This window comes from Lycorma delicatula, chromosome 6 (assembly GCF_047948215.1).
Source record: "Lycorma delicatula isolate Av1 chromosome 6, ASM4794821v1, whole genome shotgun sequence".
NCBI lineage: Eukaryota > Metazoa > Arthropoda > Insecta > Hemiptera > Fulgoridae > Lycorma > Lycorma delicatula.
This window is the reverse complement of record NC_134460.1, coordinates 118,828,159-118,855,098: the sequence shown is the minus strand read 5'-3', so window position 1 is coordinate 118,855,098 and position 26,940 is coordinate 118,828,159. Positions and strand designations below refer to the sequence as shown.

Below are 26,940 nucleotides of genomic sequence, written 5' to 3'. Positions count from 1 at the left end.
GGGTAACTTGTAGTGGAGGAAAGAATCTTTTGAACGAGACGCTCATGACTAGGTTGTCGTAAGCTGTTAGTGGTGGGGAATGTCTTTTTCTTTCGCAAATGGAAACTACTCGTCGTGCTTCTCATATCTATCATTATCTTAAGAGCAAAGTAACACGCAGTCGTATGTTAAATTAGTTTTGTTTAATATAGTATCCTGCTACAAGCAGAATTTTTTCAATATCACGCTCTGAATATAACCTATACTGACAGGTTTTTAGTCGTTACTCGATTGATTGAATTTTACTACCAGCATATTTTAAAATGTCCAAATTACTACGAAAAATTATTCATATAGCTAACGCTCCGAAACCAATCGGACCTTATAAGTAAGTAATTTTGAGTAAAAATCAAAAGATTAATTACTTTTTATTCTGTTGATTAGAGCTCTCTGAGTGACATTTTAGTTTTGTATTTTATTGATGAAAAGGAAGGAAAGGTTATTTCTTCGGCAGTTTATATTTTTATTAGCGCTCATACCCAATATTCTGTTTTTCTTAAAACAATGCATAATTATCAAATAACGTTATTAGCGAATGTTACAATTTATTTTAAAATTACATTTACAACGATTAATATAGAGTATATGTGAACACGGTCAGGTATAATACATTTTTTGAAATCGTTAAGGTGGTGATGATAAATGTATATTACGAATTGTTTGTTGTAGCCATAACTATTTCGTTGAATAGAATATATATATATATATATATATATATATATATATATATATATATATACAGACATTCAGACACGTATTTCTATACTTACATAAAAGAAAATCGCCCCCCAACTTTTCAGTCAAAACTGTAGATTGAGTTTAATAAAAACAATTCTAGGACTCGAATAATTATACATTTTAATGCGTAGGTTTTATGTGTATATAGTACCAAGTAGTTTAAAATATATAATAAACTAAATATATTATTTAGAAAGATCTAAAAGAAATTTCTAGTTTAATATTAGTGCAAGCTGTAGAAAACAAACATAATTTTTGAAAATATTTTATAACAGCGTTTTATAAAACATATAACTTAAGTATGTTTGGGTAAACTTTTTATCAAAAATTAAAAATCTGTAATGTATTAAACTCTAGAATTCATTATGTTAACATTAATACTTTCGTTAGTGTATAATTAATTTGCTTTATGTTTATTATTATTTTATATATATATATATATATAAAAAAATTTTTGAAAGTATATGTTTGGAGTGTCGCTTTATATGGAAGTGAAGCTTGGACTATCGGAGTATCTGAGAAGAAAAGATTAGAAGCTTTTGAAATGTGGTGCTATAGGAGAATGTTAAAAATCAGATGGGTGGATAAAGTGACAAATGAAGAGGTATTGCGGCAAATAGATGAAGAGAGAAGCATTTGGAAAGATATAGTTAAAAGAAGAGACAGACTTATAGGTCACATACTTAAGCATCCTGGAATAGTCGCTTTAATATTGGAAGGACAGGTAGAAGGAAAAAATTGTGTTGGCAGGCCACGTTTGGAATATGTAAAACAAATTGTTAGGGATGTAGGATGTAGGGGGTATACTGAAATGAAACGACTAGCACTAGATAGGGAATCTTGGAGAGCTGCATCAAACCAGTCAAATGACTGAAGACAAAAAATATATATATATACACACATACACACACACACAATAAATATATACAAAAGAATAAATGAAATATACATATATATATATATATAAGCCACAACTTGGAAGCCAGTATATATATATATATACTGGTTTCACTATATATATACCAAGTCACAGCTTTGTCTGGGCTGTATGGTTACTTGCATTTCCCATCATGGGTAGGGTAGGGGTTATTTAGCCAGTCAGTCCTTTCTCTTTAGCCAGGGTGTCCCCTGGACCCCTCCGTGTTTTTTAAACTCATGCTTGTGAGAATAATGATAAATTAAAGCCTGTTCAATATATAAAAACTATCAGTGTATTGTAATTTTTTCAGAGCAACAGTTTGGTCAGTACAGGACCACCAAACTGACTTATTCTTTGGTGATTGGGTTTCTGTTAACTACACATCTCATGAATGGTCGACCTGAGACTGTATAAGACTACAATTCATTTACATTCATACATATCATCCTCTGAAGTAGTACCTTGTGGTTCCAGAGGCTAATCAGAAAAAGAAAACCCACTAATTGATTTTTAGATTTCCCATCGCAGTTTCGCTCGTGAAATACATTATCAGAATTATAAACATAAATTACCATTACTAAATCTCATCAAGATTGATTCAATAGTGATAAAAAATGGCAAACATATAAAAACAATTTATGTCTTTTTACCCCTTAAGATATTAAAATTAAAAAAAACTGAAAATGATTGCTAGATATTTATCTGAAGAATATTTGCAAGCCCCAGTCCAGTGAATATCTCGTTTAGTATAGTTGGAAATGGGGAAAATTTTCAATCATTGGTTGAAACTTTTTTATCTTTCTTCACTCCTTTTACGATTGAATTGCAAAAATCTAGAAATTGGTTTTTAGGTATTCATATGAAGATTACACACATCAAAATTAAAGTTGATATTTTCATTTGTTACCGAGAAATTTAAGAAATGGTAAATTTCATTGTTACTCCATTTTAACCAGTTATATTCAGGATTTCTAAAAAATCCTTTTTTAATGTGCTCTTATACCGTAAGAAAAATGTATACAAGTTTTTATCAATTTATCTTCAGTAGTTTTTTACTGGGCATTGATGAATCAGTCAGTCAGGACAAGTTACTTTGTAGATACAGATAAACATATAATAAATAATTTTTTTAATTGTTTTGTAATTATGATTGTTTTCAACTATAAACTGTGTTATTAATTTTATATACTTTTGTTATTAATTATTTTTATTGTTTTATGTGTGATTTAAGGGTACAATTTGTCCCAGTAAGATTTTTTTTTGTCTTCAGTCATTTGACTGGTTTGATACAGCCCTCCAAGATTCCTTAACTAGTGCTAGTCGTTTCATTTCGGTATACCCCCTACATCCTACGTCCCTAACAATTTGTTTTACATATTCTAAACGTTGCTTGCCTACACAATTTTTTCCTTCTACCTGTCCCTCCAATATTAAAGCGACTATTCCAGGATGCCTTAATATGTGGCCTATAAGTCTGTCTCTTCTTTTAGCTAAATTTTTCAAAATGCTTCTTTCTTCATCTATTTACCGCAACACCTCTCATTTGGCACTTTATCCACCATTCTGATTTTTAACATTCTCCTATAACAAGACATTTCAAAAGCTTCTTCTCTTTTCTTCTCAGATACTCCGATCGTCCAAGTTTCACTTCCATATAAAGTGACACTCTAAACATATACTTTCAAAAATCTTTTCCTGACATTTAAATTAATTTTTAATGTAAACAAATTATATTTCTGACTGAAGGCTCGTTTCACATGTGCTATTCGGTATTTTATATCGCTCCTGCTTCATCCATCTTTAGTAATTCTACTTCACAAATAACAAAATTCTTCTACCTCCATAATCTTTTCTCCATGTATTTTCACATTCCGTGGTCCATCTTCGTTATTTCTGCTACATTTCATTACTTTCGTTTTGTTCTTCATGAGTAGTTCTTGCGTAGGACTTCATCCATGCCATTCATTGTTACTTCTAAATCCTTTTTACTCTCAGCTAGAATTACTATATCATCAGCAAATCATAGTATCTTTATCTTTTCACCTTGTACTGTTACTCCGAATCTAAATTGTTCTTTAACATCATTACTGCTAGTTCTATGTAAAGATTAAAAAGTAATGAGGATAGGGAACATCCTTGTTGGACTCCCTTTCTTATTACAGCTTCTTTCTTATGTTCTTCATTTATTACTGTTGCTGTTGGGTTCCTGTCAATGTTAGCAATTGTTCTTCTATCTCTGTATTTGAACCCTAATTTTTTTAAAATGCTGAACATTTTATTCCAGTCTACGTTATCGAATGCCTTTTCTAGGTGTATAAATGCCAAGTATGTTGATTTGTTTTTCTGTAATCTTCCTTCTACTAATAATCTGAGGCCTAAAATTGCTTCTTCCTTTGTCTCTATATTTTTCCTGAAACCAAATTGGTCTGCTCCTACACTTCTTCCACTCTCCTCTCAATTTTTCTGTACAGAATTCTAATTAAGATTTTTGATGCATGACTAGTAAAACTAATTGTTCTGTATTCTTCACATTTATCTACCCCTGCGCTTTCTTTGGTATCATGACTATAACACTTTTTTGAAGTCTGACAGAACTTCCCCTTTTTCATAAATATTACACACCAGTTTGTGTAATCTATCAATTGCTTCCTCACCTGCACTGCGCTGTAATTCTACAGGTATTCCGTCTATTCCAGGAGCCTTTCTGCCATTCCAATCGTTTAATGCTCTGTTAAATTCAGATCTCAAAAATTCAGTATTGTTTCTTCCATTTCATCCTCTTTAACTTCCTCTTCTTCCTCTATAACACCATTTTCTAATTCATTTCCTCTGTATAACTCTTCAATATATTCCACCCACCTATTGACTTTACCTTTCGTATTATAAATCGGTATACCATCTTTGTTTAACAAATTATTGGATTTTAATTTATGTACCTCAAAATTTTCCTTAACTTTCCTGTATGCTCCGTCTATTTTACCAATGTTCATTTCTCTTTCCACTTCTGAACACTTTTTTAATCTTGCTTCTTTCACTAGTTTGCACTTCGTGTTTATAGTATTTCTTAATTGTCGATAATTCCTTTTACTTTCTTCATCACTAGCATTCTTATATTTTCAGTAAGATTATGTCATCATTTATTTTCGACAGATTTACCTATATTTGTGCATTTCAGTTTGTTAAAATGTAATGGATATTAAAGTTTTTACAAAATATGGAATTTTTAATGTTTTTTTTAAAATTTAACTTTGAATGTGTATGGTGAAATACAGTGTGTAGTCGCATGAACATTTTATAAAGTTTGCTAATAAGTACTTAACTCTAAAATTTATAAAAGCATCTGCTACATTAAAATTTATAGTTTTTTTTATTAAATGTTTGCAAATGGGAGATAAATATTTATTATTAAGGAACACTTTTTATGATTATTAAAACAGGTTCCATTTTCACTGCTTAATCTTTTCTCTTGACTAATGCTTTATCTCTGATCTTTTGTTTGTTTTTTCTCCAAACATGTCTGTAACATGTATTTTAAGTGAAGGGCTAAAATTAATGAAATAATAGGCTAAGAAATTTAATTTTGGTGAAAACGTCTTGTGTTAATTATTATCTAATTGTTCAAAATTAAAACAAAACTTCTCAATTACAAAGAATAATATATTAAAACAGAATTATTATTTTAATTGCTTAAAAATGTCCAAAAAATATAAAATTTAAAAGGACATTCGTCTAAAAAAATTGTATTTTTGAGATCTTGTCAAATTTTTATCTGGTTTTAGTTGATTTTTATCTTTTTTACTTTTAATTCCTAGCCTTATGGGCTTTTGTTTAATGTATGCATTTTGAAAATTAATATATATAACTATTTTTTTTTTTTGTGATTTTAGTCAAGCAGTGCGTGCAGGTAACACAGTTTATGTATCAGGTATGCTAGGTGTTAATCCTCCGACTAATAAGCTAGTGGAAGGAGGTGCTTCAGAGGAAGCAAAACAAGCTTTGAAGAATCTTGATGCCTTACTTCAAGCATCTGATTCATCTTTATCAAAGGGTGGGTATCTTAATCTTTTTATGTTACCCATACTTATGTACATTCTTAAAAAATTCTAATTTTTGTGTATAGAAATTGAATTAAAATAAATTTTAATAAAATAAGTAGTTAATTCTTTACAAAACACTTCTGTTATGTATTGTGGTTGATAACAGTTAAATGACTTTGATACTCCTGTTTATCGTTTGTTCAAAGGTCATGATTCATCCTTTTTTTAATTATTTCAGTATAATTAATGAGTTATTTATAGTTTTGGTTTAATTTCTGTAATAGGAATATCTGAATAAGTACACATTACTTTTCTTAATTACATTTATGTTTTGCTTAAATAAAAGTTAAAAATTACATTTTTACTATTGAATGGAATCGGTAGATCATTTCTGTTTGTCTAGATTCAGTTCTTATTATATTACATTATATTACACAATTTGTGTTCCCACTTACAATTATCTTTCTTAAAGGATGGTGGTCTATTCATTGCCTTATTACTAGCAATAAAAGTTTGGTGTATTTATTCTACAAATTATGCAGAAAAATTTATTTATTTTCCTGCAACAGCTTTTAAAAACATTTCTCTGAGGAATAACTTGGCCGAGCTGATATTTACAGTAAGAAAAAACTAGACGTACATCTATTTTAACAGTCAAAACCTCATTTTTAATTGGTCATGACCTCTTAGAATACTACTGGAGCAAACTTCACACATATAATTTTTTTCATAAAACTGCTGATGTCAAGTTAAATTCAATTTTTCCCCACCAGTTTCATCGTATTTTCCTGATGGAATTTTATTATAAAAAGCTTTATATGCTGCTATTACATAGTATAATCCAAAATTACAACTGATATTAGTTACTGATTACTAGTTCAATACGTTGATTGATTAATTTTTATCACTTTTCAGCTCTGTGCAACTGAACACAATGACCATCTTTTCGTAATACTTTAGTTAATATAAAGGAGGATTTTACTATTTAAAACAAAGTTATTGTAGTTATTGTTTATTTTGTTTAATATAACACTTTAAAACCACCAGAATTATTGCAGAACATAATACTAAAATGAAATGTATTCATTACTCTTACTTGCACTTGAGTTACAATTAAGTTAATTAACTCAATTAACTTTTTAACTTACTTTGTGAAGAAATAAGTGTTTACAAAACAGTAAATTTTTTGTTTAAAAGTAAAAAATATTACCATCCAATAAGAGAAAAACTTATGAATTGTCTTTTAATATATATATTTTTTTTAAATACATGATACATGTTTTAATGTGGTAATATATTTAGATTTTCTAGTGTAAAGTATGTAAATGTATATCAATTTCATTTTCCTTTTTATCTTATATTCTTATTTTATTATTAATATTATTTTTGTGTATTATTACATTATTTCCTTTTTAAAATATTTTTAAAAGGTTTATATAAAACATTACTGTTCACTTCCTGAATATGAAATTAGGCTTACAGGATATCTTTTTTGAACTGTTGTGTAGCTCTTTTGCCATTGATGTTGCAGGTAAAGATATTGTTAGTGTTGCTTGTTTTGAATTAGTATGTAAACTTTTTTGATAAATGGTTAAATTAATATACTCAATGTGAGTCATGTTTTTTTTTTTTAAACATCGTGTTTTTACCAAATTAATATTTTGTAAGCTTTTATGTTATGTATAAAATTTGCCTGCTGTGCTTCAAAGATATTAGCTTTGTAAAATGTTCAAAACATTGAATTAAATTCAGTATTTTAGCTGAATATAGTATTTTACAGTATTTTAGTATGTGTGATAGAGATCAAAACCACATACTTGTCAATAAAATTTTAGTGTACCATTTCTTAGTCGTTTCATTTTCCATTTATTATACTAATAAATAATACATATATATATATATATATATATTGTTTTATATATTTATTGTATATAACTTATTTATATGATACAATAATGTATTTTATCTTTTACAGTGGTTAAATCAACTATATATCTTGATGATTTAAATGATTTTAGTGCAGTAAATGAAGTGTATAAACAGTGTAAGTAATGTTTAATTATTTTATATTTATTTATTTTTTTAAGATAATATTGTATTACAATAACTGCAGCTATGAATGAAAATCCAGGAAAATTATTTTTACAAAAATTGCTAAACAGTACTATTTGTTTTTATTATAAAGTCAAAAACAAGATTATGTTGAAATACTTATTAGCTATTGACATGTAAATTGTTCGTTACAGTTTAATCATAGCAGGAGAAAAAAACTGAAAAAATTATGTGTAATTTTGTTCCCATCCGCTGTTTACTGCTGTTCTATGGTGTGTAATGATGAATCCATGTTTCATCTACTGTTGAAGAAACTACGCAGAATTGTCTTTAAATAAGTATAAACGTCCTTGATGAGTGTACAGTGAAATGTGTTTTTGGTTGACTTTAACAAACACAGCACCTGTCAAGGAAAACCTTTTTATACTCAAATCATCACATAAAATGAACTGAACATGGACTATTGAGATTTTTGCAATATCAGGAAGCTCACAAACGGTAGTTACATTCATTTAATGTGGCATTATGATCATTTAATAAAATGTAATGGATTTTTATGATGATTTTGTCAGTTGTAGCAGTTTTTTCTCTTTTTTTTGGGCAATTTTTATCATCTTGAATGGATCTAGGACCACATTTAAATTCAGCACCCACTGTTTTACTGCTGAAAACTTTATAACAACTTGAATTTCAATTTTATCCATTTTTCAGAAAATGTCAAAATTTATTTACTTTAATCAACTGACACAAACAAGCAGTTAAATACAGACATTTATCTGATGCCATCTAAAGATGATACTTGACAAATATCATAATTATTTGGTCATACTTGGGCTTTGTCTGTGTCAGAATTAGAATTTTTCAAAGAACCCTTTTATTATGGACCTAAACCTTGATTGTACTGAAAACATTATTATTATCAGAAAAAGCAACTTTGATTGGTGAGTTGCTTGTGACTTAAGCTTGTTCTATAAGCATCGTAGCCATGCCAGTCTTTAGACTGAGATAGATAACTAAAATTCAAAGTTGAAAGTTCTAAGGGTCAAATCCTAGTAACTTTTATACGGACTTCAATACTACATCATGGATACTGGTGTTTTTTGGTGGCTGGGTTTCAAGTAACCACACATCTCAGGAATGGTCGACCTGAAACTGTAGAAGACTACACTTCATTTACATTCATACATTTCATCCCCATTCATCCTTCGAAGTAATACCTTACAGTGGTTCCAGAGGCTAAACAGAAAAAGAAAGAAAGAAGATAACTAAAATTATCTTTATAATTATTTATAGTAAAAGGCACAATACAACTTATAGCAGTAATTAATAACTATTTATATCTGTATTAAGAAATAATTTAATTGATTGTTAATAATTTTTTTGGATAAGATGTAAACTTCATTCCATTTACAATCTGATGACATTGTAATTTCTTGAAAATCTTAGAATGCATTATTCTGGAAATTAAAACATGTGAAGTAAGAATAAATGAAAATAGGAGAAACTACATTTAAAAACTGAATTTAATTAACTTCAGATTTAATAAATCCAGTCTAATAAAATAGAAGTAGTGCACCAATACTTAAGCATTTATTCAATTACATTAGACTAATATTTTTATTAAATTTAAGTACATCAGCATTAGCTGTCATGATATATTTCTTATGTTATACTTTGTTTCATTCTATCTTTTGATTCATTATTTTAAAACTTTCTATAATAAAGATCCATTATTTTTTATGCTTCTCGGTAAACGGATCATGTAACAAAAGTTGTGACTTATTTCCATTCTTTACATCTTTATAGAATTGAAAAAGATAATGAAATATTGACTATAAATCGTTGATCTAAGGATGAAGAGAAAACAGTTAGATGTAACATAACAAAAATAATGAGTATGTATGAACAACAATTAATGGTTTATGGTGATCCAACAATGTTAGGAAATGATAGATTATTTATTAATTATATAAAACAGATTAAAACTGATTTATCAGTATGGTTTATTTTTTTTATTAGATTCAGTAAATATTTGATACAAACAATATAAGAATTTTAACTTACACTTCTTCTATAATAATATGTCCCCTTCAAAGTAGTCCCCCCAGAGATGCAGTGCCCTTATGCCAGCATTTCTTCCAATTCTCAAAACATTTGTGGAAAACATTTTTTAGTGTAGCCTTAAGTTCACTTAATAGATTTTTATTCTATTTCATTGTTATTGTCCTTTTAATATTACTTTAATTAGAGGGAATAAGAAAGTCACAGGGCGCCATGTCTGGATAATATAGAGGCTGTGGCATCTGTATGGTGTTATTTTTACTAAATAATCACAAAAAAATAATAGTGAAGTTGAATTGGAACATTATCATAGAGTAAAATCCAAGATTGTTTGCCTACAGCTTTGGATGTTTTCTTCAGCTGCCTCACATAAACAGCATAAATCTGCTTAGTAACACTATTTATTAACCATACAACCTTGTGGTAAGAATTCATAATGGGTGATGCTGTTATAATAAAAAAAAAGAAGAAAACAGTAAGGAAAATCTTAACATTTGATTAATTTTTGCATGTTTTTTGGTGTTGGTTCTTTAGAAAGATTCTGTTGGGATGATTGGATCTTCATTTCAATACCATAACCATGTATCCAAGTTTTGTGACCTTTTATGACAAATTTCAGTAATTTTGAGTCATTAGCAGTGTCAGCTAACAATTGATCTGAAATTTTGCTTTTGTTCAAATTCAGTAGTTTTGGAACAAATTTTGCTGTACTTGTTTCATATCCAAAATGTCAGTCAAAATTGTTTCACGCAAGCCACACCTGATTTCACCTATTCAGCAACTTCTCTAATAGTGATTTGGTGATTATAGACCAAAATACTCTTTATTTTGTCATTTTTTTCATTGGTTGTTGATGTATTAGGATGTGCAACCCTTTTATTGTTTTCATGGTCGTCTTGAAACCATTTGTACCTCTCATAAACCTTTGTGTCAACAGAACAAAGGTCTTCTTTTCCTTGCCAAAGGCCTTCTCTTACATCTTCACCAGTTCATTGTACTTTATTCCATTTTAATGTAAAATCTAATGCAAAGTTTTTATTCTATAATTTTCTAACAAAATAAATCTTCACTCATAATTACATGTCCTAATTCTTGGCTGTCAAATTTGAACTGTGTGTCTAATATGTCTGAAAATATTGATCTACATTATAAATAATGATTCTGTTACGTGGGAAAAAGATGAAATCCATCAAAAAGACATAGTGTACAGAATTTAAAAAAATTCTTGTTAAATTTTGGCGAAACCTCATATAACATGTTTATTTTTGTCTTAGATTACTGAAACTGCAGATTTACTGATGTTCTCATTTTTATCTATTTCATTTTTTCCAGATTTTAAAGAACCATACCCTGCACGATCTACATTTCAAATTGCAAAGTTGCCTCTGGTATGAATGAATATTTTTATTTTTATTAACTTATTTTTCTGAGAATAAATTTTGCCAACAAATAGTTGTTTGTCAGAACTTTTAAAGAATTCTGTTGTTAAGTCATACATATCAGTTCCTTGAGTTAAGCATAAATGCAATTATTTGTATTATAAATTTGTAAATATAGTTAAAAAGACAAGAGTACTTACAATTTATAAATTCTATATATATTATTTCATTCTAATCTTTACTATATTAAAAAACTTAATTTTTATACAAAGAAAGTATTAGTAGTAGAGAATTGACTATTCTAGCACATCCTTTGATTTTGGACCAGTGACGTCACCAAGACAAGGAGCCAATGACATTGGGTGGTCAAGGCATTGGATAGATAAGTGATATCAGATGACCTTGATTTCAAGTCAAAACCATTGGATAGCATTGATTTCAAGTCCGAGGCTGTTGTAAACCTTGAATTTTATGTCTAGGTGATTCTGTGATTGTGTTCAAGGTCACAGCAATAATAAAGGTCATTACTGATGTGTTCTTGACTCTTGTACTGGGATGTCATAATAGTGATTGATGTTTTATAAATAGACCAGCTATTCTCCATATTGCTATGCATTCATTAATTGATGCTACTGAGTGCTACTACTTCTATCGGCAACTACTAAATGCTGCTATGCAGGTAAATGCTTTTATTAATTAGTTAACTGTAAGGACTTGAGGAAAACTAGCAGTGATAATGAATCTCATTCTTATGTATGTCTGCATGTAAATATTGGACTCTCTGTATGCATGAACAGTATGTCTGCAGTTCTCTGTAGGAGGACATTAGATTGTGTCTTTGAGGCAAGTTTCTGATACTCATTGTGTTGCTGTTAAACTTGTTATGGGTGGTCTTCATCTCTGTGTTGTTAGATCAATATTTTCAATGTAGAGATCCCACTTGAAATAATTTAGAAAAGTGAATAGAATTTGGTCTTGTTGGTAACTGTCCTATAATACTAGTTGCTGATATAGATGCTTAGTCACTTTTCTTTGATTAGTGGAGTCACATATTATATAAGTGAATTAGTTAAAGGCTTTGTTATGCGGTATGCATAACACGACGTGGTATGCAGACGTCTTTAATGTACATGGTAAGGAATTGACATAAATGTCCACAGATAAATGTGTTTGTATATACCTGGTTTGATAATTGTAATTTATAATCCAGTCAGACGGAAAATAACTCAGTAATTCGTTTGTTGGACGCTGACTCGTTCCAACAAACGTTTTCGTTCTGACTAGTAATGTATCCAGTATGAAGACCCATCGAAAGTCGGTTATTTTTAGTAGTTTTTTCGCGTACCATGTCAATTCGATAGCACACGCATGGTATTCCCTTTATTGAAGACGGCATCTACGACGATGTTTTTTATTCTTCCCGCCTATCCTCGCCGAACTTCGCTTTGAGTTTCATCGCGTTTGTAACTGGCAGTGCAGTAGCCTTTTCCGCGATACTCGAATCTCTGGCGTTGTTCCCAAGCGTGGATCGGCTGATTTACGATTGGCTGCTGCTTTGTTTGCTGTGTTCTTTACAGGCGGCGTCCAACCTGTTTATACTCGGATCGCTTCTCTGTAAGCGTTTTCTTAAATTCGTTCTCGGTCCACAGTACTGATACCCCGGAATATGTAACTACCGGCAATAGATCTATGTCTGTTTATCACTTACCAGCTATGATGTGGCACGTTTGAGTGCTTTTTTGCAACATAAGATCCTACCGTTTCTAAGGCTCTGGTGGTTAGACTTGCTAATTGTCTGCAACCTAGTTTACGACTGATGATCCGTTTGGATTTCCTGACCTTACCCTTATAAATCTGATCAGTGACAGTAGGTTTTGACGTCACCATTCCCTTGTTGGAGTGAGACTGAACTGTTTGCGATTATGCGATTATTCACTATAGTAATATATATATATATATATATATATATATATATATATATGATTGATGGAGCTACTTCATTTTTGTGCAGCTCCTGATCTGCAATTGTTATGTGTACTTCAGAAGTATTTAGAAACTTATGCGAATGAGGAAGGATCGGTAAGATTTCTTCTTTTGTATTCGGATCTGTGTTTGGTGCGTGTTCTTCACTTTAATTTAGATCTGTGTTTGTGTGCTATTCTTCATTATCAGACTCTTGTCTCGGTTATTTTTTTGAAAATCGATGTCCTCTAAATATTGCATTATAGGTCTAAAATCTGAATAAATATTTGACAACGTAGCCCTTAGTAGTTAGATACGATCAATTTAATGATATCCTAGCGTTCGTAACAACACTTCGTTTGGCATCTACCATTCCATCTTTGCTAAACAAAAAATTTTCATTGATTCTTTGGTTAATGCGATGGCTCTAAGATCAGCATTCCACCTTGTGACAAGATGCTTCGCTCTTGTCACCTCTCCAGAATTCATGATAACAATTTCTTTGATATCAATGTATTCTGTTCACTAAACAAGTTATTGCGTAAATAACTGAGGTTTACAATGTAGTTCTTATTAACGGATTCACTAACATGACATAAATGCTTATTTGAAAAGGACAGGACGTTGTTGTCTGATGGTAAAACTGACGGTATGGTCAAATCGTTTTGTTTTACATACGTGTAAAATCTCGTAAAACTTGTTCACATAACCATCGTCATCGGGACTTTCCACGTTGCACAACCGTCGTTTTTTGTATTGAAATTTTTGACAGTGGTTATGTCAAACGTTTCAATAATCCGTGTAAGCGGCAGTCTGTTAACGTACGCTCCACCGTGAAAACGTCCAAAACATTTGATATTCATCTTAAGACTGGTGAAAATAAAATATTATCTCTCCCCTTTATGTATCCGCCTTCTTGCAATTCTATAATGAAAACTATTTCGTTATTATGACCGACATGACCTACGCGGTTTAAAGCCACCAAAAGACGCAGAGGTGTAAAGCAGTCTTATCGCAAAGTTTGAATGGATCTTCCTAGTACACGTAATCTGGTCTATTTTGTTTGTCCTCATAAGCAGTCCTGATCCGGTTACAGGGCTTTCGTCTTCTTGACTTCCTAATCGCCTTGATAAAAACAATTCTTCAATAATAATATTGTATTTGTTGGATTTATTGGAAATTATGTTACTGGTCGTTTGACTTTTATGCACTTCCGTTTATTGTAATATTTTTCTATAATTGTCTAAATTCTTGGTTGTATAGTCAGCAGGTTTGTTCAAAAATATCAACTGATATAAGCTGTCGGTACCTTTATAATTTTTATTATCGATAATAGTTTTATTTCCTTCGGACAAAACGTCATGTTTTCCGATCATCCACCGGTCGTTTACGTTTTTATCCCGTAAACATTGTTGATTTTCTTCTATCCGTTACGACCAGATCGAAGTAATACTTTGCACGATAACCTGGTGAATTGGTGACGACGGGTTTATAGGTTTAGCGAGCTTATGTTGCGGTGTTTAAGAAAGTCTTCTCATAACTCGGTGTAGATACGCTCTCTTCCGCCTCTTACTTTACATCCACTTCCTCCTTTGTTTCTTCTTATTTTTTAACATCATCTATTTTTGTTTGTATGTCTGATTAAGTTTGCGTAAAGGTTCGACACGTTTAAAATGCTTTTCCATCACTTTTGCTACAGTTTTGTTTCAATTGAAATTGAAAATACTGTACATCTTTGCATGTAACCTACAAACTCACGAATCTGTTTACCGTTCATATCGTCTTTAAATTTACCAAGTTGCTTCTTGTTCGTTAAAGTAAAGCGCTAATGGTCAGGGGGTTAGCCAGAAGTATTGAAGAAGTCTTCAATACTTTGGCAGCTTTGGCAATACTTTGGTCAGAGGGTTAGCTAGAAGTCTTCCAGGATATCCTTATAGACATCTTGTCTGGATTTTGTACATTAGACTTTGTATCGGTCATTAAGTGCTTAATGTTATGACCATACCTATTCAACATGTAATCATGTGAAATCAGTACGTGATCGTTTTGCTAATGTGTAATACCGAAAACCCAATGTAGATCAGGTGATTAAAACACATTTTGGTTTTTTCAGACTAACCCAGCAGTATCGGTGTTGTAAATGAACCAAGATTTTACACTCGTTTAGCGATCATCTAGTCAAGTTTTCGTTTTCGTCAGTCACTAGTTTAAAGTCAATTCGATTACGTATGAATTGACTTTAAACTATAAACTTTAATTCTACGGTAAAAGAGATTTACCGCACACTACGTTGTTCATCAGTTTAAAATAATCTTTCGTAATTTTTCCTAGCTTCCGCCCCACGTTGAGCATTGAATTTAATGTACGGTTGTAACCACGAGATTGTAAGAACTCAATAGTCCTATGGAATTTGTTACAACCAGTCCGAGACGTGTGTACAGTTTTAAGTTTTTGAAATGTAGTACGTAACATTCCTTTTCTGAGTGTTGTCAAATGTTTTGGTACTAGACAACGGTTTGTGGCCTAACGTGTGATGAAATCATACCATCGGTTGGAATTTTCCGTTTGGGGGCAAGCGGGTAATCTTTATGAAGATCGTGGGGATGTTCAGGATACAATACATCAACCTTCAAGATGTAGCCATTGTCCCCGTCGTCTTCGATCGAATGAACGTGTCAGAATTGTTAATCTCCGTTCATACATCGAAAACCCCGATAGGGCAAGGGCTCCACCATGGCGCTCGTGTATTTTACCATAGCGTTCCAAGTAAAATGGAGGTGGTCGAGAAGTGACACATCTAACTCGCAGAAATTCCTAGACGTATCACGAAAACTCGGACATCGGATGGAAGTAGGATATCGAACAGAACGTAGAGGTCGATACCTAAGGTGCAACAGCCGAAGGTATTCCATACATTTTGAGCGTGGTCGTAGTCTTTGGATACGGTGTTCGGACGGTTTGCTGAAGAATGCATCTATTAGAGGTAGGGCGGTTTCGTTAAATTTACATTCGTCTGTTAGTACAGGTAAACCCCCTATTCATATGAGGTTTTGTTTGTTTCGGTCGTTGTAAACTGTAGTCATTCGTATAAATACGTTGTCCTTATCGGTAAAGTCTTTTGCAAGATTGCCACCGGACGCGTCAATCATTTTACGCCGGCCGGTTGAGATCAGGTATGGCGTTCGGGCGCGAAAAAAATAGGCGGGACAACGCAAGGTCATGCGGTGATCGTCAACGGTTCTACTGACGGAGTCTATAACTCGCTTTTGAACGAACATTTGCGTTGCTCCAATGACCCCCGCACTTGCAGGCACTTCCTCTTAGCACGACGGCCATGATGACCAGGATTATCCTTGAGGTACGTTTACTTTTATTTACCCACAAAACCTAGCAGACGACTGCAACGCTGTACGTCTGGGCTACCGACCTTTGAAATATTTAATATTAAAAACCGAAAAATAATTATTATATTTAAATATTATTATTTTTTAAATATTTTGCTAACTCCTCGAAGGGAAAAGAGAATTTCCCACAGGGTAAAGGGGAATTCCAAGATGGCGGAGGGTGGCGGGCTAGGTTAGGTTACTAAATGTTAGGGAAGATTACTAACCAACCGGGTTGGTCTAGTGGTTAACGCGTCTTCCCAAATCAGCTGATTTGGAAGTCGAGAGTTCCAGCGTTCAATTCCTAGTAAAGCCAGCTATTTTTACACGGACTTGAATACTAGATCGTGGATACCGGTGTTCTTTGATGGTTGGGTTTCAATTAACCATACATCAGGTATGGTCGAACTGAAAATGTACAAGACTACACTTCATTCACACTCATACATATCATCCTCTGAAGTATTATCTAAACGGTAACTGGAGGCTAAACAGGAAAAAAAAGAAAAGGTAAGATTACTAAACCCATCGGGTTGGTGTAGTGATGAACACATCTTCTCAAAATCAGCTGATTTGGAAGTCGAGATTTCCAGTGTTCAAGTCGTTGTAAAGTCAGTTATTTTATATGGATTTGAATACTAGATCGTGGATACTGGTGTTCTTTGATGGTTGGGTCTCAATTAACCACATCTCAGGAATGGTCGAACTGAGACTGTACAAGACTACACTTCATTTATATCTATACATGTCATCCTCTGAAGTAATACTTGAACGGTAATTCCCGGAGACTAAACAGGAAAAAGAAAGGTAAGATTACCACACTAAGATGCCACAAGATGTGATGTCAGAAGAAGGCAGCGATGGCATCAGAAGATGGTGGAGGGGCTGGGTCAGTGTCACGTGACCCAAATCCTGCACTCATTGGCTCACGCTGGCCCTACCTCCAACTTCTTGTGCCGTCACCGCCTGCTATCTTGTGAAGTCTTAAGATGGTGGATGCAACACTAGCGCTCCTGATGGCAACCAGGTAAACTATTGTTGCTGTTGTTTATTTCACTAGTACTTATGCGTGCATTAGTTTTTGGTACGATGCAGAACAGGATCCTAATATATGTCTTGTCATGTTTATGGATGATATTCTATACTTTTTCATAATTGTGGAGTGATCTGACAGCTACATTGTTTAAATATGATTGTGTTCACGATAAGACGATAGAGTGTGGAGAGCAGCTAAAGATGTACGGTTTGTGTTTATCCGGTTTTGAGATTCATTTTGGATGATAATATAAAACGCAAGGCTTCTGTTCTTCAAGTTGCAATAAGTATCATGAATAAGCAATAAGTATTCATGAATGAGTTGTCAAAAATGAATGTAATTTTTCTAGATGAATAAACGCGACAGCAACTCTAGTGATAGAACGGAAGATGAATTACGCCCTCAGAGACCAAAGATGATTTGGACTGAATGTTTGCAACTGGCTGTCGTTGAATGAACTGTAAAAGAAGGTGATTGCACGGCAGGAGTGCGCGAAGAAGCATTGGAACGGAAAAATTTCTCTGGCTGTCAGTGAGTGTATACGTGGTTCTTCGTGGTTTCTATTGCTTATTAGAGACAGCAGATGTTTATAATACATTTTTGACTGATTTAAACTTTTTGTTGTAGGATGAACGCCAAGCTTTTGAAGAAGTTGAATGGTCTATCCATCATATCGATTTCTAAACAGGAAGTGATGAAGGAGTAAGAAGGGATTCTTTCGGGTTTCTATCCTGAAACAAATTTAGATGCTAGTCTAAAACAACCAACTCACTAAAGTTTATTCTCCTGAGACCTACTTCCTTTTAAAGTCGTAGTACTTTATACCTAAAGTAGGTTGTAAAGTTGTAACCCACCGGGTTGGTGTAGTGGTTAACGCGTCTTCCCAAATCAGCTGATTTGGAAGTCGAGAGTTACAGCGTTCAAGTCCTAGTAAAGCCAGTTATTTTTACACGGATTTGAATACTGGATCGTGGATACCAGTGTTCTTTGGTGGTTGGGTTTCAATTAACCACACATCTCAGGAATGGTCGAACTGAGAATGTACAAGACTACACTTCATTTACACTCATACATATCATCCTCATTCATCCTCTGAAGAATTATCTAAACGGTAGTTACCGGAGGCTAAACAGGAAAAAGAAAGGTTGTAAAGTTGTACTTTACATATTACTGGATCAAGTCCTTAGAATTTATTTACTTCGTAGAGGTCAAATATCCTTTGTAATTTCCAGTACTTAAAGCAAGGTATGTCTCTATGCATTGTTTACATTGGCTGTATCAGCCATTTTCTTTAGAATGCCCTCTAGATAGTCGTATTGTGTAGCTGATCTAGTATGAAATTTATCTCATTAATCATAAACTAATTAAAGCTTTCTAATCACGTGCTAATTGTGGCTAAAAACTGATGTTCTTTTAAAAGTATAGTAGGTTTCAGTTATATGTCTTTTATAATACCTTAAGGGTTCAGTTAATATAAGTGATTATTTTTTATCTATGAATTTCTTTACTCGATTGATACTTGCCTCGTTAACATCTCTAGGTGTCAATGGGCCACACTCAACTTGTTATTACCGCTAGGTATCATCAAGTTCTCCAACTTACGAAGAACGCGCTTTGTTAAGAACACTAGGTATTCACGAGCCCCAAATCTTTTTATAAAAACAGATAAAAACGTTTTCACCGCTAGGATTCCTTGGGTCCTTATAGTTAACTAATTAATGAAAGTAAATAGCCCTGTGTAAAGCCATAGCCATGTATTAATTAAAAGTAAAGTAATTAATAAAAGTATAATAGCCCTTAGTAGTAGTCGATAAAACTAGTAGCACTTAGCAGCATCGATTGATGAATACATGTCAATACAGAGAATAGCCGGCCTATTAATACAAACATCAAGCTATCACCATTCCAACACCAAGGTACAAGGGTCAGGAATGCATCAGCAACTGTTGCTGTGATTGACTCAACGTCACCGAACGACCTCAACATTGAACTCAAGACCATATAATGGTTTTGGTGTTTACCTTGAGTTCAAGGCCATCCAATGACATTAAAGTTGATCTCAATTTTTTCGAATGACTACCTTGGACTTAAGGTCAGTAATAGCATTGACATTTGCTTCAAGATCGTTCAGTGATCTGACCCTTGACCTTGGAACGTCGTCAGTCCAAGGTTCGAGGTTGTGCTAGAACCGCTACTTCACTTACGCTAAATCAGTAATTTTTTAGGAAAACCAAATTATATTTTTAATTGCTTAGATATTTTTATGAGTTCTCTCTTTTTTACTTTATTCTGGTGTTTCTCTTGTAAATTATGTTGTAACTTAATCTAATACATCTCATCTTTGCTCAGGTTTTATTTACCGGTTTTATTTCAATATATTACTTTAAAAAATGTACTGACAAAATAAACTCCTGGGCTATAAATGAAAATGACCCTACTACTCTGACTGCATATATTTGAATCAATTGTAAAACATTAGGTTAAGCTTCAGGATTTTATATCTACATTAATTTAAAATCGCTAAATTGTCAAACCTGGCAGAACGGTTCACTCTTGAGAATTTCATCTTGCACAAGAAACATATGTCAAAAAATCAATTAAATATCAACAAATATAACTAATTAACAGTTTTAATCATACATTTTATACCTTATTTTTATATCTGTCTAATAAAAAAATAAAACTGCACGGCTCAAACTATCGTAAAGCTGAAACCAATGTGGAAACAGAAGCACCAGTCACAGACAATGGTCGCATAGTTGTATAGAACGCTTTGACGTTTGTTGTTTTAAAATGTTTTACTATAAAATTTGTTTTGGAATTATAAAAATTTAGTTACATTCACTATTAGGAGAAAAATTTTAGTTTAAAATAATAAAACAAGGTTAACATTAAATGCGATTGAAAGAAAATAATGATTTAATTAATATGATAGGTAAATATGTATTAATAATTGAGGAATTTTGTATTTTTGGGCAGTAAAACTGCAAAAAAACGAATAATACTAAGAATTAGTTATAACCAGTTACTTTTTTACAGTACTTCATTGATGTTAGATGTCTATATTGGTTCTCATGGCTTATCTATATTGGTATTTACAGTATCTTATCAGTAGATATATATGGACGGTTCTGAGACAAATACTTGACAACCGTACAGGACCAAAAGTCAAGAGCAGGTCAAATGCCAAATTTCTAGGGTCAGATCAAAGATCAAGTTAAAGGCCATGGCGGCGAGGGAGCTGATTTTCCGATATAAAAAGGGAGTGGTTTGTTTGTTGATAGTATTTGTTTCGCTTGGCTTGACAGTAAGCGAGTTATTTGTACTATCACAAGATCGAGACTCCATCAACAATACAACTTTTATCAAGGGAGCGTAGATACCTGGCGGTATTAACGAAATGCTTTTGGAAATATTTTATTGAGGGCTGCATTGGTTACTAGAAGGGGGAACCTCTAGCGGAATCAGATTTGTTAGCAGAATTGTCTACAGGACACATTAGTGGACCTGCTAGCGTTTGGAAAAGCCTGCACGCTAGCCTGCAGTTTTAATAAAATAATGATTTTGACATAATCAGGTAGAGGTAGTTAGTCATACAGATAGGTTAATCAATCATAAAGGTACACAGATACGTAAACTTATGGGTAGCTTAATAGAATGCGGGTGTCTGTCTGTTTCAGGATGGAAAATCCACTCTAATCGCTATAAGAAGAAATTCTTTTTGCGACAGATGGGAAGTCATATATCTATACGTGCAACCTTAATTTCCAAGGTTTATCTTGTAGACCAAATGCTTGCTCAGACGTTTTGCCTTTTTCTGGTTCTTTTACACTGGTACTGGTGAACGAGGATAAGTAGGACAATAAAGATTGTAATGATGATATCTCGTCATGTGAATCATCAAATATTTTGCAATGTAGTTTACTGTGAAAAAGAGAAGATTGTAGTATTCATAACATGTGCCTATCTGGTGATGTGTATCCTGTTCCTTTACAGTGACAAGGTGTATCATACGCAAAAAACCTTTGAAAGGGCTTATTGTTTATATTCGTAGAACTTTATTGTATATGTTGCTCGTATGCGTATGTAAGTACAATATAATAAAATGTAAATACTATCACTCTTCAAAATGGCTTTGACGAGGCCGCTTTCGGCCTCGTCAAGCAGATCGGCCTTGATCTCAAGTAATCAAAGAGGAGGAGGATTGGGATGAAACGAGTTCCCATGCTGCAGTGAACTCAGAATTCGGAATGAGTGGAGGATTAGATCTAGTCGTTAGCCAACGCTGTCCTTATGGTTCGATGCAAACTTCTCCAGCTCTCAAAAACAACATCCGCCAATCAGTCATATATGAGAGGATTACGTAGTTTTATGCAACTGCCACATGCGTCCCAACGTCGTGAGGGTATTCTTCATGATAGATACATTACGCATCATGAATGAACTGCAACAAAGAGGCGGTTTTACTCCAAGCGTTAGCAGACCAGGGAGACCGTAGGATGGAGGAAAAGTACTTTCACATTGTTTCTGTGGTCGATACTGATATGAAATCGCCACGCATAAGATTCCCTTGTCACTTAGTGACTGTATCACTGTAGTGTCATACGCCTTTATGCTGATAATCGGAGCAGATGGAGTGATGTCAGATTACCCCCTACATCATATACCAGAAATTATGAGGAGATCGATGTGATAACTCTTCACAGATTCTCACATCGGTAATTAACGTGCTCAGCCTGAGAAACATCATCCCCGCTGGGGAAGATGATAACATCCTGATCTCCGTAGGGGAAGACACCCGCCTTGTGATGATTCCAGTTATCACACCACGCCCTCCGTTCCTAGCCATAATAGGCTTTATTGGAGGTCGTCTGATAGACTCTAAATGTGATTACATATCACAGTCATCAGTGTGGCTTCAGTCAGGATGCCACCGATGCTTTTGTAAACATTTCTATTAACCCAATTTTGCTTTCGCCTTCGCTGTAGGCTTTTTCCAAAGATTTTTTGCTTATTTACTCTAATTTATAGCTCTACTATAAAAAATTTAAATTATATACTCATACCATTCACTCATCCATCCATGCCCACGATTTCTTAACCCACTCAGTGGTCATCTTTGGATGGTAGGCTATCTTTCATGGAAGAAGAACTTCCATATGCAACATTCAAGGGGTATACCTTTACGACTAGACCAGCTGATGGAGCGTGCTGGAAAGACGGCTCTCCCACCCAAAGAGAAGTTCTACAATCATTTAACCGGTGAGCTCGTGTCCGATAAGGATTACAAATGGGCGCAGAAACCGAAAAAACACATTAACGACAGGATTCTTGGAGAATGCAGTGGTATGTACCTCAATTCTGACGTGTTCGAAAGCTTCAGGAGTTTGAATGAGGGAGTACGGTCTAGACTTCACTCACCGATCACTACTTTACAGCCCTCGCTTTCGCGTTCGATGTCATGCTCCTGAAGATAAGGGTTGAACTCAAAACTGAGTATGATATGCACATATTTCTCGAGAAGGGAATACTGGGTGGCATAACAATTTGTGAGAAGAAATACGTCTCGCTCTTATTCCGGGCAGATTTATGACCTCAGCTCAACTACCAACAACTATCCTCATAAAAATTGCTCGTCCTGATATCGTAAAAGAAACTACCAGTATCCATATAAAGCAAATTTATTTCACGACTGTACTTGCGTTTCATCACACCATAGTAAAAATTGTACATAAGGGTTTTGTTTAGTTCTAGCATTTCCAGTCTTACATAGACGTTGAACTTGAACTTGATGTTCGTTTTGTGCGACTGGACCGCATACAGGTTTTCTGTATAGACTAACCTATCTGTCAGTTTTTTCAATCGTTTGGGGAGGATACAAGTTTCAATTTGATTCATTTGCGCACGTTCTCCATGCAATTTCCGAACACTGCACTATTCAATTTAAATAAAAAATTCTTTTCGAAGTTATTTTTAGCGATCTTCGGTTCACCGTACTCAAATCAGTGTAGCGGTTTAGCCATGCTTTCTGTGGACTTTAAGTATCAAAGTACTCTATGGATCTTGGTGACTATCAGCTTATCAGTCCATGCGCCATTGTTTGTTTCAAACTGATGTAGTGGTATACATATTTCTTTTTATGGAGAAGAGTGGTCAAAAGCTTTGACTGGTTGGGTCCGGGGTGTTTTCCGTTTTCGGGAAGTAATGTTAGGTCATGTGCTTGTCGTGAAGCCGCTCAGGATACTTTACGTCCACTTTGAAAACGTACCCTATCATATAGTTGTCGGGACCTGGGCGATCATCTCGACTGTTGCGGTCAAGTCCTTTTCCAACAGCCAGGCGAAATTTTTATTCAGGAGTAGATCTTTGATACTTGACCTTTTTGACCTGACTCTTGACCTTTGACCTGGCCCTTGATCTTGGACGGTTGGCAAGTTTTTGACCCAGTACACCATCCATATTTATCTATTCTCATCAGTTTTTATATCATCTTGTGATACATGCTCTATCCTTTTCTGTATTCAGATTTATTTATATAAATATTTTTCTTTTAATAAAGTTTATTTATGAAAAATTACATTTGTTTTGGCTAAGGACTTGTATTATTTATCTGACAAAAAAAACAATTAATCATTATCAATCGGCAAATATCATTTACCAGTTAATTAACTATCTAAACAGTGTCACTTTCATAATTACTTACAGCAGTAAAACTAACATTTCTTCATAAAGACAGTTCATAACATTGATGATAATTATGCATGCAGTTCTACAGTAGATGTAGTTTAATTGTTTTCTTTTTACTTTCCCGTAAATCTACGGGAAAGTAGATTTAGCGCTGCAGTAGAGCTATAGCTGTTGAAGAGAAAGAATTGTTAGCGGTCCAATATGGGCGTATGCAGTTTTCACCAGATCTTGATGTTTTGACACCCAAAGAACTCAAAAACCGGATGGAAATTTTCCGGATGTTTTTCACATACACATGATTTTCATGTGTATGTTGCCCTCTAATCACCATATATCTTCAGAACTACTGGACTGATTTTGGCCAGACTTGGTCAGATTAGTTCTCTATTTGGGGCATTGATGCCATTAAATTTTCAAGTTGAAAGGTAAAGGGGATGAAGGTGAAGAGCAAAGTCAATGTTAGTATCTCGAGATTTTGCGTAATTAAGGTCTTATTTTTCTTAGGCACATTTGTTAACAATTAAAAAATAATATTTGCAAAAATAGTTTTTTTCAAAATCACACCCCTATCCCAACAAATGCTCTGAACTAGTGGCTAAGTGGATATACTGTGTCAATAGTTCATCCTGCCACCACAAGTAGTGCTAGTGTAGCACTGACATACAACTGTTGTAGAAAAATAAAATGATAAATATCTTAAATTAAGCTGTGTGTGTAAGCGGTGCATCAAAAAAGCTATGTGACAGGAAAGTGCTACAACTGTGTTGTCAGCTTTTCCTTTAAACCACACTATATGTTAAAGCGATTTTTGTTGTATTTTAAGTGTGTTAGGCAAATAATTTTACAGTTTTGGCATGTTAAACCTTCTTTAATGTTTGTTTGTCTTTTCAACAGAATGCAAAAATTGAAATTGAAGTTGTGGCTCTTTCTGGTGAAGTTGTTGATGAATGATTACAGAAAAATATCTGAACCAAATAATTTACCATTTTATGTAATTAAAAGAACTTTTAGAGTATATATTGCATTTAAAAAAGAAGTACTTCTTTATTCGCAAGGATTTTTTAAATATTCTTTTAAAATTGCATTATAAAAAAATGAGTTATGTTATTTGTTAATAAAATGATGTAGTTATTAATGACATGTTTATAGTTAAATATTTGAATCCTTTAAAAACACCAACAAAAAACCTTGAATTAATGTTAAGGAAATATTTATTTACGTAGCCTAATTATAAGTTATAGATGCCAATATCAGATAATTTTTACATGTTTTCTAATGTAATAAATTGAATTAGTCAGTTTATAATTATTAGCATATTGCATTATAATCAAATAAAAGTTTTTCAAGTTTCAAAATCTCACAAAGTTTTAGATTCCACAATGAATAGAAACATACTGTTATTTCTGTGAAGGGTAGTTTTAAATATTTCTTCTAGTGATTTGATATTGTTATGATGACTGTTCATTTAGTATGCTAGTGTGAGATAATGGTTGCAGAGAAGTAGTTCATGTAGAACTCTGTTTTACATTTATCAATCTCTTTTTAACTAGTAAACTGTTTCATATAAGATATACTTGCATTGTGTGATTGCGAAATGCAAATATCTAATACCTACCTTTTCTTGTGAAATACAGACAGGTGAAGGCCCAAATATACCAGTTAAATTTTAATGTAATTAGTTTCCCACCATCATTTGTTATTTAGTTTCCTGTAAAGAAAGGAGTTTAGCTAGCATAAATCCATTTAATAATGATGTTAGTGCCAAGAAATAATATATTATTTGTACTCTTCGTGATGAAATCTCAGTTAATTGTTTTCGTATGCTACATCTGGTTTCTATGAGTGATATATTAAATAAACAGTACACTATAAAAAAAAAATTATGAATTTATCATGTCAATTGATTTTGTACAACTTGATAAGTAAAATTGTACTGTATTACAATGTAATAATTTAAAATTCTGAATTGTTTAAAAATCTTTTAATAATAATATTAATGAAGTCTACTGTTCTGTATTTTTAGCCAGTTTTTATTTAAAAAGTACATGTGGGTGAAAAGTTCCTTTACATGTTAACAGCGTAGTACAGTTATACATGTATTTAAACATTGTTATGAATACAAAACAATACAAAAATCAGTATATTTTTTATTTTATTTATTTTTTGTATCTTTCAGATTGGCTCTTTATTTCCCACCATAAGCTGAGTCCTGCATTTGTCACTTCAGTTAATGTGGGAGGGACATGATAGTCTCGAATTAAACCATGGCGGATGCAAGTACTTTCACTGTCAAGGAATGTTTGGTGGGTTCATGAAAGTCAGAACACAAAGAAGACAGTGACAGACATTTTGAGGGACTTTGCTTTATGGTTTGGAACACCACCGATCACAACCAATGTTATTTGCTTGGGAGAAGAAAACCTTTGTGACTCGATGCACCATGTAGCGGAAGGCCTATGACTCACACCTTGTGCATGCATATGAAATGCTGCTCACCTGTTTTCCGCATGCAAATGATAAAAAAAAAAAACATTATGTTCTCTGACGAGTGTGTGATTTATCGTAGCTTTTGAAATGGTAGCGGCTTTTTTTGGGCAAAAGACAATTCACACTTTTATGAGGAAATTGAGTGCAATCCGCTGCATGT

The 26,940-nt window shown here is 33.1% G+C and overlaps 1 protein-coding gene across 1 annotated transcript; it reads left to right on the top strand.

Annotated features, from left to right (window-relative positions):
* On the top strand, positions 1-25,431 carry LOC142326175 (rutC family protein UK114-like). The gene is made up of 5 exons (XM_075368428.1): positions 1-367; positions 5,584-5,744; positions 7,709-7,777; positions 11,179-11,234; positions 25,188-25,431. Exons 1-5 carry the CDS (start codon positions 303-305, stop codon positions 25,242-25,244), a joined length of 408 nt encoding a protein of 135 aa, XP_075224543.1. The 5' UTR covers positions 1-302; the 3' UTR covers positions 25,245-25,431.
* The last annotated feature ends 1,509 nt before the right edge of the window (positions 25,432-26,940 follow it).